Genomic DNA, 12,066 nt, shown 5'->3' with positions numbered 1-12,066 from the left:
GCGGCGGGGGCGCGGCCGGCGGCCTCGGGACGTGGGGGGGGTGAGGGGTCCGGGGTCAGAGCAGGGCGGAGGCTAAGGCTACCGAGGGCGGTCGTGGCCGGCCCGCCGGGCGAAGTTGATGGCTACAAGGCACCGGATTTCCTGAGAGGCTCTATTGGAAATGGAAGAAAGCCTTTCCGGCCAGGTTTTGGCGTGAGCGGGCCGAGGGTTGGTGCGTCCGACCTTTTTGTTCCTTCTCGAAACCCATCCCGGCCACGGTGAGGCCTCCCAGCTGCGCGCCCTTGGCCAGTTCTATGCGGATGCGGAGAAGAGAGCTTTCTGCGCTCGCCGCGGCTCCTGCCTCGGTGGGTTAGTCTCCTGGGCGTGTGCAAAGCCGGACCAGAACAAAGCTGGGCTGCCTGGGGCCGGACACCAGCAAACCAGTTGCTTGTAGTCTTTAAATTTCCGCACAAGGGGAGAAACGGCCTCCCACCAAACATTGTTGTCTCTGTGAACCTTTTTGTATTTTCTTCCCCCCCCCCGTTTTTTTGGAGGGGGGTTAGAATCGCCCCCAAAGTACGGCGTTTTCCCTGTTTTCTTCCCACAGAACTAGAAAATAAGGAAACCCAAGTAGTGTGTTTTCCTTTACGTGTATGGGCAATTCAAAGCTGCCACTTTGGTTTTTGTCATTTTCTAGGGTGGTGTTCTGCTTGTCGGATGTTGGAATGCAATAGGACACAGCCTGCTTTCCGTGCTCTTCTATCTGATCTGGGGCGCAGTGACTAGCACTGAACTTTGGCTCCTGGAACTCTTGCCTGCGTGGATAGAGTTAAGCTGGAGCTTTGCTTTAAAGGATAGAGCACAACTTCTCGACTGGACATAGATGGATCTAAAGACAGCAGTGTTCAACGCAGCGCGCGATGGCAAACTCCGGCTCCTCACCAAGTTGCTGGCAAGCAAATCCAAAGAGGAGGTTTCCTCCTTGATCTCTGAAAAAACAAATGGGGCCACGCCACTGCTGATGGCTGCCAGGTATGGGCACCTCGACATGGTGGAATTCCTTTTAGAGCAGTGCAGTGCTTCCATTGAGGTCGGAGGCTCGGTGAATTTCGACGGGGAAACCATTGAGGGGGCCCCCCCATTATGGGCTGCTTCTGCAGCAGGACATCTGAAGGTTGTCCAGTCTTTGTTAAATCATGGAGCATCTGTCAACAACACGACATTAACCAATTCGACTCCGCTTCGAGCTGCATGCTTCGATGGCCATTTGGAAATAGTGAAATACCTCGTAGAGCACAAAGCTGATTTAGAAGTGTCAAACCGGCATGGGCATACGTGCTTGATGATTTCATGCTACAAAGGACATAAAGAGATTGCTCAGTATTTGCTTGAAAAGGGAGCAGATGTTAATAGAAAAAGTGTTAAAGGTGAGTTCGGCTTGTTTTTCTTCTTTAAAGTGACGCCTCTTATTTTCAGGAAGTTTGGAACACATTTTTCAGCATTGGTGTTGAGTAAAACACCATCGAGACCTGTTTGGATTAGGAAGCCCTTCCAGTATTACCTTGTCTCTCTTATTCGACAGTCCAGTAAGCAAATGGGACAAAAGACCCAGTCCCCATGTTAAGTAGCATTTTCTCTCTTACTTGGAGTAGTTTCCAGTTCCTGGGGAACAGTGCCCCGAAGTTACAGAGCCTATTAGTGACACAGAAACTGAACCTTTAGACTTAAAGTTTAATCTGTTTGGGAATACGGTGAAATGTAAGACATTTTTTGAACTTTTTTTAGAACAGCTTTGGAGTAGAATACTATGTTTAGTGAGTCACTGTCTTGTTTATTCTAGCAGGCATTTTCCCCCCTGTCATGGAAGGCTAGGCCATACTGTCTTGAAAGGATTAAACCTGAAAAAAGACAGTGTCTGGTCTCTGATTCTGCTTATTTGTGGCCAGTGGAAAATCCTTTTATGTAGAACAGGTATTAAATGTAGCAAGACAGAATATGAGTTTTAAAAACTGCTCGATACTAAGAAAGCAAGACAAGGACTAGGTTAAACAGATACGGATTTGTTGGCTAGCAGCAGTGTGAGGACTTTGGAAGAGCTTAGGTTTACAAGTGGGTATAATTTACATTGTAATAAACTAAAGACAGCCAATGATAGTTTAGAATTTTTTTAAACCTTTAAAAGAGACTTATTTTTCCTCTGCATAATTTTGACAACTTGAAGACCTTTTCCCAAGTAAATCTGCACAACAATAAAATAATTCACTACTTAATTTCAAAAGGCTGTAAAAACTTAAAAGTAGCTTAAACTCAGGCTAAGCATTTTCTAAAAATAAATTGGTTTACATTATTTACAATGAAAAACAAACCTTACTACCCCTGAATTCTAGACTTAAGTCCATCGTTATTTCTGGTGGCTTCATCCTTCTGGAAAAGGTCTGTGCAGATACTAGCCCTGTCTGTACAGCCGGCACCCCTCCCTCCTCACTTTGCTTTGCTTAACACACTGTTCTACATTTTTAATCCTCACTTATCTCAGATGTCATTCAGTTCCATCACACTGGGCTAGCATTTTCTTATTCCATGGCTATACAGTATTTCATTGAATACACATAATTAATTGATCTCTAGTCTCTGTCAGTGAACATTTGGGCACATTAGGACTGTGCTAATATAAACAGTGCTGCTGTGAATATTCTTGAACAAAATCGTGTATTTGTACATTTGTGAGAATAATAGCAGTATGAATACCTTATACCTGGATTTGGAATTACTGAATCAAAGTATGTATGATCTTGTTGGATTGCCTTTCACAAAAGGGAAACTACACAATTGTGGGCCACTACACAGTTACTGAGCATATTTATGATAATACTTTTTTTCCCCTCTTTCTAATAAAAGGCTTATAAAAATGCTAGGTTGTTAAGATTTTCTCCCTTTTGTTTTCAAAGCAAATGTAAAACTTTCAAAAAAAATACTCTAGCACTCAGCAGGGATACTTCTGAATTTTGCACAGATATATGTATATAGTTTTAGTTTTGTTCTATAACCTTTTTTAGGTTAATAAGTTATTTTTAAAGACATTAATAGTAGCTTCTTAATTTCAAGAGCTGCATACTCTGCTGATAGAGTTTTGCATTCATTCTGGTTTTTCAATACGATAACGTTTTTGTCAACATTATTCCTTATAAATATTTTTATTCTTGATATATTTAGAGGTGGGTTGTTGAGTTAAAAGACAGCGTTGTTTTTTTAAATCTTGTTGAAGACTTTCTTTTGAGGGTAAATATGTAATCATATTAATATTGGAAATGCTTAAAGATAACTAAAGGGGGGGGGCTTAAAAAGTATAATCTTTTGTTCATGCTTATTCAACTTTTTGTGCCTGTTCTGGGCTTTTTATTTATCAGTGTGATGATGTCCAGATTATTGATACACCCCTATGTTTAAGTCAAATTGGTATATGTTCTAATTTCTTAAATCAGTAGAGAGATAAATACTGATGTTTCCCCTATGTTTTCCAAACTTGCTTTAGATAACTTCTGTAGATACAGTGGCTAATGTGTGAGAGAAATGTAATGATAGCCTGTATTTTTGTCAGTGTTTTCCCCTAGTATTTGATTATTTTTGAGCTGTTCAAGAGGGATGCTCCCTTTCTCCCCACCATTTTCACAGTTAATGTATGTGCATGCTTCCTCCTTTTGCCAGTTGATAATTCTATGTCGTATTTTCCCTGATAAGAGTATCTGGTATGTACATCTTAAGAGAGCAAGTACATATAAGAAGAGTTTTATACCAAAAGTTGTTTTAGATATCCTCAGTTTTAAATACGTAGATGAGAGATTTTATTACTTTGTATATAATGTATTAACCCTTTCATGGTTCATTGCAACTGTGATTCTTTATGACTCTTGGGGGCAGACTGAAGTATGTATGCATCCTCCTGTACTCTGATCCCGAAGCTTTGATAATTGTTCTCTGATTGATCCTTAGGTTTTGGGGGACACAGGAAGAGGGGGAATCAGTGGTAATCAAAAAAGAAGAACCACGTAAAACTGATGGAGGGCCTGGAAGAGTATCTGATTTAGTAGTGAAGAATGATTTTCTCCACAGTTTTTAGTTCTACCTTAAAAATGGAAAACATTGATTAGAATAGGGATAAAATGGAACAATTTGTTGATTGGGGGGTCGTGAACCCAGGGCAAGTGCACTACTTCTGAGCTACATTTTCAGCCCAGTTTCTTCGGACATATTTGTGTTGGCCATTGGAAATTATTCTGGGGAAAAAAAATACCAGTAGGTTGTGCTTGGTCTATCTAACTATAAAATGCATGTGAGTTCTACATTCCTTTACTTTTTAACAAGTGGTTGACAATTGACTGTATTATTTAACCTCTTTCCATTACTTTTTAACAGGCTGTTGGCGTTTTGAACATGTTTTAACCCAAGATGGAATTCATTCATTAGTTGAGAGAGCATTTCTTTTTCTTAAGTCCTCCTTTTGCCAGTTGATAATTCTATGTCGTATTTTCCCTGATAAGAGTATCTGGTATGTACATCTTAAGAGAGCAAGTACATATAAGAAGAGTTTTATACCAAAAGTTGTTTTAGATATCCTCAGTTTTAAATACGTAGATGAGAGATTTTATTACTTTGTATATAATGTATTAACCCTTTCATGGTTCATTGCAACTGTGATTCTTTATGACTCTTGGGGGCAGACTGAAGTATGTATGCATCCTCCTGTACTCTGATCCCGAAGCTTTGATAATTGTTCTCTGATTGATCCTTAGGTTTTGGGGGACACAGGAAGAGGGGGAATCAGTGGTAATCAAAAAAGAAGAACCACGTAAAACTGATGGAGGGCCTGGAAGAGTATCTGATTTAGTAGTGAAGAATGATTTTCTCCACAGTTTTTAGTTCTACCTTAAAAATGGAAAACATTGATTAGAATAGGGATAAAATGGAACAATTTGTTGATTGGGGGGTCGTGAACCCAGGGCAAGTGCACTACTTCTGAGCTACATTTTCAGCCCAGTTTCTTCGGACATATTTGTGTTGGCCATTGGAAATTATTCTGGGAAAAAAAAAATACCAGTAGGTTGTGCTTGGTCTATCTAACTATAAAATGCATGTGAGTTCTACATTCCTTTACTTTTTAACAAGTGGTTGACAATTGACTGTATTATTTAACCTCTTTCCATTACTTTTTAACAGGCTGTTGGCGTTTTGAACATGTTTTAACCCAAGATGGAATTCATTCATTAGTTGAGAGAGCATTTCTTTTTCTTAAGTCTTCCAGTGTGTCAGCCTATTTCATCTAGAATTTCCAAGGATGAGTGAGACAAGATACCCAGTTTTTATTTTTTAAAAAAATATTTGCTTTTAATGTATTTGAATGTGTGAGAACCTGCTTGAATATGTGTGTACTACAGTGTACAGGAGCCTGAGGAGGCCAGAATAGGTCATCGGATCCCTTGGAACTAAAATTACAGGTGGCAAGAGTAGCTAGTGCTCTTAACTGCTGAGCCATCTCCAGCCCCAGATAGCCAGTTTTTGATTCCCTGCTATTGAGATTTGATTGCAGAAACTGATTCATTACCAGATACTTAAATCACAGTGTATGTAGTAAGTGAAACAATAGTGCTTTCTTCTATTGATAGTGGGTATCTAAAAAATTGTGTCCCTAACAACATATTAAGGGAACACAGTGGGTTCCTTCTTTTTTGGGAGCATTCCATAAGGGAGAAAAATCAAGTATTCTCTTTAGTTTACCATAACAATTTTTGAGACGAGTTGATTCCCATTCAAAACCAAAGACCTCCAAATCTGGAGAGCTTGTATAAATCCTCAGAAGGCTTTTCTCAACATTTCATGGTTCTAGTCATCTTGAGCTTCTTTGGTTCTGTTTTGAGATTGTTTTGTTTTTACTTGGACTCAATAGGATTTTTCAGATCTGAAGTGAAGTTACTTAAGCCTTTCAGTTATGCTGTTAAATCCATGTTCTTCTGAGAATTTAGCAGTAAAGTGTGTGCTTCAGTACTACAGACCATTAATGTCAGCTGTCTGGCTTGAGATTAGGAGACTGGGTCTGGAAGACATATCTTCACTCATGGGTCAGTTGTTTTAGATATTCAGGGTATAAATTGGTAATAATTACTGTGGTACTTTGTGTAGACAAGGCATTGTCTTGAACATTTGGAGGCTGTGAGGCATGGCTGCTAAAGGAATGGAGTCAGTATGTGTGCTGACTAGGAACACTTTGTGGAGAAGGAAGAAAATGTCTTGAAATGATGCTTGAGTTCAGATGTGCAGAAGGGTTTTGACACCATTTTTGCAGGTTGAGGAAATGATTTAGAGAAGTGCACTGAGAAATATGCCTTGAGGGTCCAGGAATTAGGAGTAGGCATATAGGGACTAAAGGACACTCGGGGTTACAGTTTACAGAATAGTAAATTCTAAGTAGAGGGATTTCACTTTATTTGTCATGCAGTGGTAAACTAGCAAAAAGTTTTTCAGCAGAGAAACAACTAGAATTTTAAAAGGATTCTGGTACATTGTGAGTCTTTATGGTAAGGGACCTGCAGTTTCTTTCTGTCCCATGTATTAGGGAAAGCATCTGGTCCTTGGTTAGCTAAATTTGAGTTCAAGAGAGCAAAGATTATAAACTCTTCAGTGGTAGGCCCTGTCTTTTATAAGGTTAAACTGAAATTGATTGAACTGGCCAGTAGAGGTAGAACTATACAGGGATTCAGAAAAGGGTACAATTGGTTTAGGCACGTGACAGATAATAGTATTGAAAAAATTTGAGAAACAGGGAATTTGGGCAGGTTTTTGTTACTGGCTTTTTTGTATGGACATTTCCAAACCTATAAATGAAGAGAATACATTGACCTCCTATATACCCATCACCTCACTTCAACAACTATTTCACATTTGCCAAGTTGGAAAACATTTCTTTCCTCCCTCTTTTCTGAAGTAGCTCAAAGCAAACCCAAAGCATTGTTTCCTTCTCTCCCATAATAGAGACATTTTAACACATGGATGTATTTCAGTTAAGGAAAATTTAAATGTTTTTAAGCCTTAGCGGTGTATGGTGGTGCATACCTATAATCCCAGCACTTATGAGACTGAAGCAGAAGGATCATGTCTCAGACTTGTCTGCTGTGTATTGAGACTGGAAAAAAATTATCTTTTCTCATCGTAAGTATACAAGAATCTCAAATAATAAAAGCTCCCCTGTAAATTAAAAACTTTAGATAATAGACTAAGATAGTGTTTGTTACTATGATAGATAGGTTATTTGAGTATACTTTAATACCAGTTCTCTCTGTTGCTTCTTGAGTTTGAGGACATTTACCAGCTGTTGATTATCTTGGTACACCTATTTGCAGAGGAAAGGAAAAGGAGGAAGGGAAGGACCTCAGCTTTCATGCTACCCAGTGATGTCTGGTTTTGTCTCCAACTTGTTCCTTTGGTCTCTTAATTCTGTTGGCATATTTCTCTGTATCTTTAGGAAGACTTGGCATGCTACTTGAAGAAGGTAAGATATACAAGGTGTATAAATTGAGTTTACAGGGAAATATGCATGTGGTCAACCTCCCCTGCAGATTGAAGTTTAAACTTTGAATCCTTACAGAATTAGACTGAGATGGTGAGAGTGAATAGTGCTGGATGTATTGGTCATTTCTGAGTTGTTGGTGGCAGCAACAGTAACTTAAAACAGCTGTTCCCGAGTTTTACTTAATTTTAGGTACATGGGATCCCCTCATGAGGTTTATTTTGATCAGATTTTTTCAATGATTCATTAAATTTGTTTGCTTAAAATAAAATTTGAGAAGTTCTTGACTTTCTAAAGATTTATGCCCTTGAATTCGCAGGACAATGTCTGATGGAAGGTAGAGATGGAAAGGCCCAGTTAAAGAAGTCACCTGCATATATACCTGTCCAAAACATCTCTCTTACACATTTTTCCTTCCCTTTGTGAAGAGCTATCATTAAATAGGGACTCTGAACTAGAATGGCTTGGTTAGGGAATTGTACTGCAGTCTAAACTGTCATGTTGATGATTTCACTCTTCAGATGAGCTTTTTGCAGATGCTAGCTGGTTTTAGTCCTCATCCCTTAGCATCCGTGTTTTCAGTATTGGAAATTCTACTTTGTATCAAAACCCCCTTCCAAAGCATGTTCTCATCGTCATTGTATATTTTACTTCTGGGGATGCAGATAATAAATAAAGCATTTAGCTTTGCTGTGAGCTCAAGGACCTGTATTGCTGAATGTATGCTTCTAGCTCAGGGCCTCATGTAAACAGTTAATGAAGGAAGAGCACATAGTAGTCTTGGCAGCTTGTCTTCAGTTCTTTTTGTTTCTTCTTCCTTTTTATAAATTCCTGTCATTGAGTATGTCTGGTGATAGACTATACCTGGGGGAAGGGAAACATTCAGAACCTTCTAGTACTCCTTTAATATCCTAAATTGTTTCTATCTTTCTCATCACCTTCAGCACATGCAAATTAGTGATATAAAGAATAAAGTACTTGAACCTCCATTTCTGTACAGTTGAACTGCACTCTAACCCCACTCCTGTCTAGACCAACCACTTCAAAACACAGCCCAGCCACAAAGCTGAGGAAGGAGTTGGTACTCACCATAGTAAACTGAGGTAGAGAGATGAGAGTTAGTTTTAGGTATTTTCACACAAATCTGAGACCCTTTAATTGCTGTTTCTATTAGAAATGTATTTTTACCAGAAAACAAGTGTTGATTATAACATTTTTGTATCTTAGGAGAAATGTCTTCATATTTTGGGTATGTTTTTTAATTGAGCTATTTATCCTTTTATTACTTAGCTTTAAGACTTAGGGTATTTGGGATAGAAGTCCATTATCAGATATGATTTATAAGTATTTTTTTTTAACCATTCTGTGAATCAGTTTTCATTTTTGATGGTGTTATTTACAGTAATCTATTTTGTAGATTTAAAATATTTTCATTATAGATCTCTTGCATAAAAAAAAATTAAATTAAGACTAAACCAGTGTAATGATACACACATGCCTGAATTCCAGCACTCAGGAGGTGAGAGGCCGGAGGATCACAGCAGGATCCTGGTCTATATATAGCTATTCTAGGCCAGTTAGTAGTATAAGACTTTGTCTCAAGAAACAAAACAAAAATTTAGAGTAAATAGAAATGACAAAATTTTATTTGCGATATGAAACAGGGCTACAACACAACTTTTCTTTTATGCACACTCTCCTCAATACAGGTATTTAGGTGTTAGCTTTGTGGCATATATCTATATAACAAACAAGAAAATATGATCCCCACCCTGCCCCATTTCTTTTCTAATCAAGAACTAGCACCATGAACATCACTTGGAACCACCCCAGATAAGCTAAGTCAAAATCTGCATTTTACCATGATTCTCTGGTAGTTTAAAAAAAATTTTTTTTGTAATGTGTATGAGTGTCTTGCCTGCGTGTATGTAATGCACGTGTCTTGCCTCCATGTCATGCAGTGCCCGTGGAGGTCAGAAGATGGTATCAGATCCTCTAGAACTAGAGTTAAGGACGTTTGTTAGCTGCCATGTGGGTGCTGGGACTCGAACCCCAGTCCTCTGCAAGAGCAGTCTGAGCCGTCTCTCGTTTTCTACATTACATTTTGAGAAGCATAGTTTTGACTTAGACTAAAAACACATACATTAGAACTGTGAGCTCTTTGCAGACAGCAAAATCTGCTGAATTATTATTACTAGAAAAGCAATCATAATGTTTCATATTTGTTAAATACTTTGTAGTCCTTAAAAGGGTGTTTGTTTTATTAAAATGGTTGGGAACTGATGAGATGGCTCATCTGGTAAAGGTGCCTGCCACCAAGCCTGGTCACCTGCATGAAGTTTGTAGGAGCCACACGATGGAAGGAGAGAATGGATGCCTGTAAGTTGTCCTCTGACCTCCCACATGTATGCTGTGGTATTCATGCCCTCTGCCACCCCACATACAAATGTTCATAAAAGAAATAATATAAATGATCAGTTCTCCTTATTCTTTGGGGTTTTTAGGAGCTGACTTTATCCTGATCCTGGTTAGTTCGTGAATGCTATTTTGAAGTTTTTATGATAGTATAACAATCACTTGTTTTTTTTTTATCATTCAGTTGACTAGAACATCTTATTCGGATACATAGAATTCTGTCTGGGTCTATGTGTGTATATGTGTTTGGTATTCTGGATTGAGCCTAAGGCCTTGCCTCATGCCAGGCATGAGCTCTACCACTAAACCATATCCCTGTGCTCTTTTTATTTTTTTATTTCGAGACAGTTTTAAGTTCCTGGGCTGCCTTGAACTTCATAACCCACGCTGCCCCCAAACCTTGGGCTTCTCCTGCTTCAGCTTCCTAGGCAGCTGGGATAATAGTCTATACCACTAGGTAGTGCTGATACAGAGAATTCTTAAGCTTCAAATTAGTTCTTATTCAAAATACTGGTATATTTTGGGGTTACTGACTTTGAGAAACATATTGACCCGTTGTTTGGCTCAAACTTTCGCAGTTCATGAACTCTTACCGTTTATGTGCTCACTTTCAGTGAATTATAGGTGTCTTTAAAACTGACATCAGTGAAAATTCATACTTCAAGTACTTAATTTCCAGCAGCTATGCTGTACCTTAGTGTGTTTTCCTTTTTGTTTAGCTTTCTTGACATTTGTAAAACCTTAAATTTATAGAAACTGGAGATATGGCTTAGTGGTTAAGAGCACCGACTGCTCTTGCAGAGGACACGGATTTGATTCCCAGCACCCACATGGTGGCTAACAGTCTGTAACTCCAGTTCCAGTGAAATCCGACACCCCCTCAGATCTCCATGGGCATTGCAGGACATGGGTGCCCTTATACACATGCAGGCAATATACTCATACACAAAAAATAAAAATAAATTTTTTAAAAAACATTAAATTTATAGTATAATCTTTCATCCTCTTCAGAAATTTCTTAGACTTTTTCTCTTTACATACTACTTTTGTCTCATTTTCATTCTCTGGAATTCTAGCTTTAAGCTGCTGACTTTCTCGCTTTGTTCCCTCTGCCTCTTTGCAGTCTTCCTTTTCCACTTCCATCCATGCTTTCTCTTAGTATTTTCATCTGACCCACCTTCTAGTTCATGACTTTTCATTCTGCTCTCACTTTTAAAAGTCACCCATTGAATTCTTCAGTTCTACAATGTCTATTTGAGGTTTTTTTGTACTTTTCAGTTTTTCATTGAATATTCAATTTTTAACAGTTTCTGAATATGTCAAGCCTAATTTGAAAATTTGTGTCAATAACTGTATTAACTGAATGTCTTTTGGGACTTTTGTCAGCTCTCCTTTTGCTTTCTATGTTCTGTTTTCTCTTCCATGCAGTATTTTTTTATTGACTACTGATCATTACATATGATGAATAGAAAAGTGATTCGAGGGGGTTGGGGAGATCACTCAGTTGGTAAAAGTAAGCAAGGGTATGAGTTTCAGTTTTGGCTGGACATAGTAGTACTCACTTATAATTCCAGTACTGAATAGGAGGAGACAAGTGGATCCCTGGGGCTTGCTAGCCAGCCAGCCCGCCCAGCCTACTTGGCCTTGGCAAGTTCCAGGCTAGTAAGAGATTCTGTCTCAATAAAAATAAAAATGTGGAGGGCATCTTTTGAAATGTGGAATAAATGAACATCAATAGTCAGAAGCCGAGTGCTCTCAGTGCTTGATTGCCTTACACACTGTCAAAACAGTTTATCAGATACCACTTCATTTGTAGATCACTGAAATTCTGGGACAGAGTAAATATATTCTGAATAATGGAAGACTAAACGTGATGGACTTATCAAAAGTTTAAAAGCCCTAATGCATAATAACTTGATTTTTAAAAATTTTATGACATTTTTTAAGCATGTGTGTATGTTTGTGTGTGCACCTATGTGCCATGGCGTGTGTAAGAGGTCAGAGAACAATTCATGGGAGTCAGTTCTCTCCTACCATGTAGGCAGGTATAGAGCTTAGATTGTCAGACTTGTTGGTAAGTGCCTTTACCTGCTGAACCATCTTGATGGCCATGT

The 12,066-nt window shown here is 38.7% G+C and overlaps 1 protein-coding gene across 1 annotated transcript in view; it reads left to right on the top strand.

The window, feature by feature from the left end:
• Fem1c (fem-1 homolog C) overlaps positions 1-12,066 on the top strand; it is a 20,581-nt gene that overhangs the window by 613 nt on the left and 7,902 nt on the right. The window contains exon 2 of the mRNA XM_008825259.3: positions 677-1,406. Coding sequence (XP_008823481.1) covers positions 863-1,406 — 544 coding nt within the window. The 5' untranslated portion in view covers positions 677-862. The remainder of the gene's footprint in view (positions 1-676; positions 1,407-12,066) is intronic.

The sequence above is a fragment of the Nannospalax galili genome, unplaced genomic scaffold (assembly GCF_000622305.1).
Source record: "Nannospalax galili isolate Female #2095 unplaced genomic scaffold, S.galili_v1.0 scaffold128, whole genome shotgun sequence".
NCBI classification, from domain to species: Eukaryota; Metazoa; Chordata; class Mammalia; order Rodentia; family Spalacidae; genus Nannospalax; species Nannospalax galili.
This window is presented reverse-complemented; position numbering and strand designations above follow the sequence as displayed.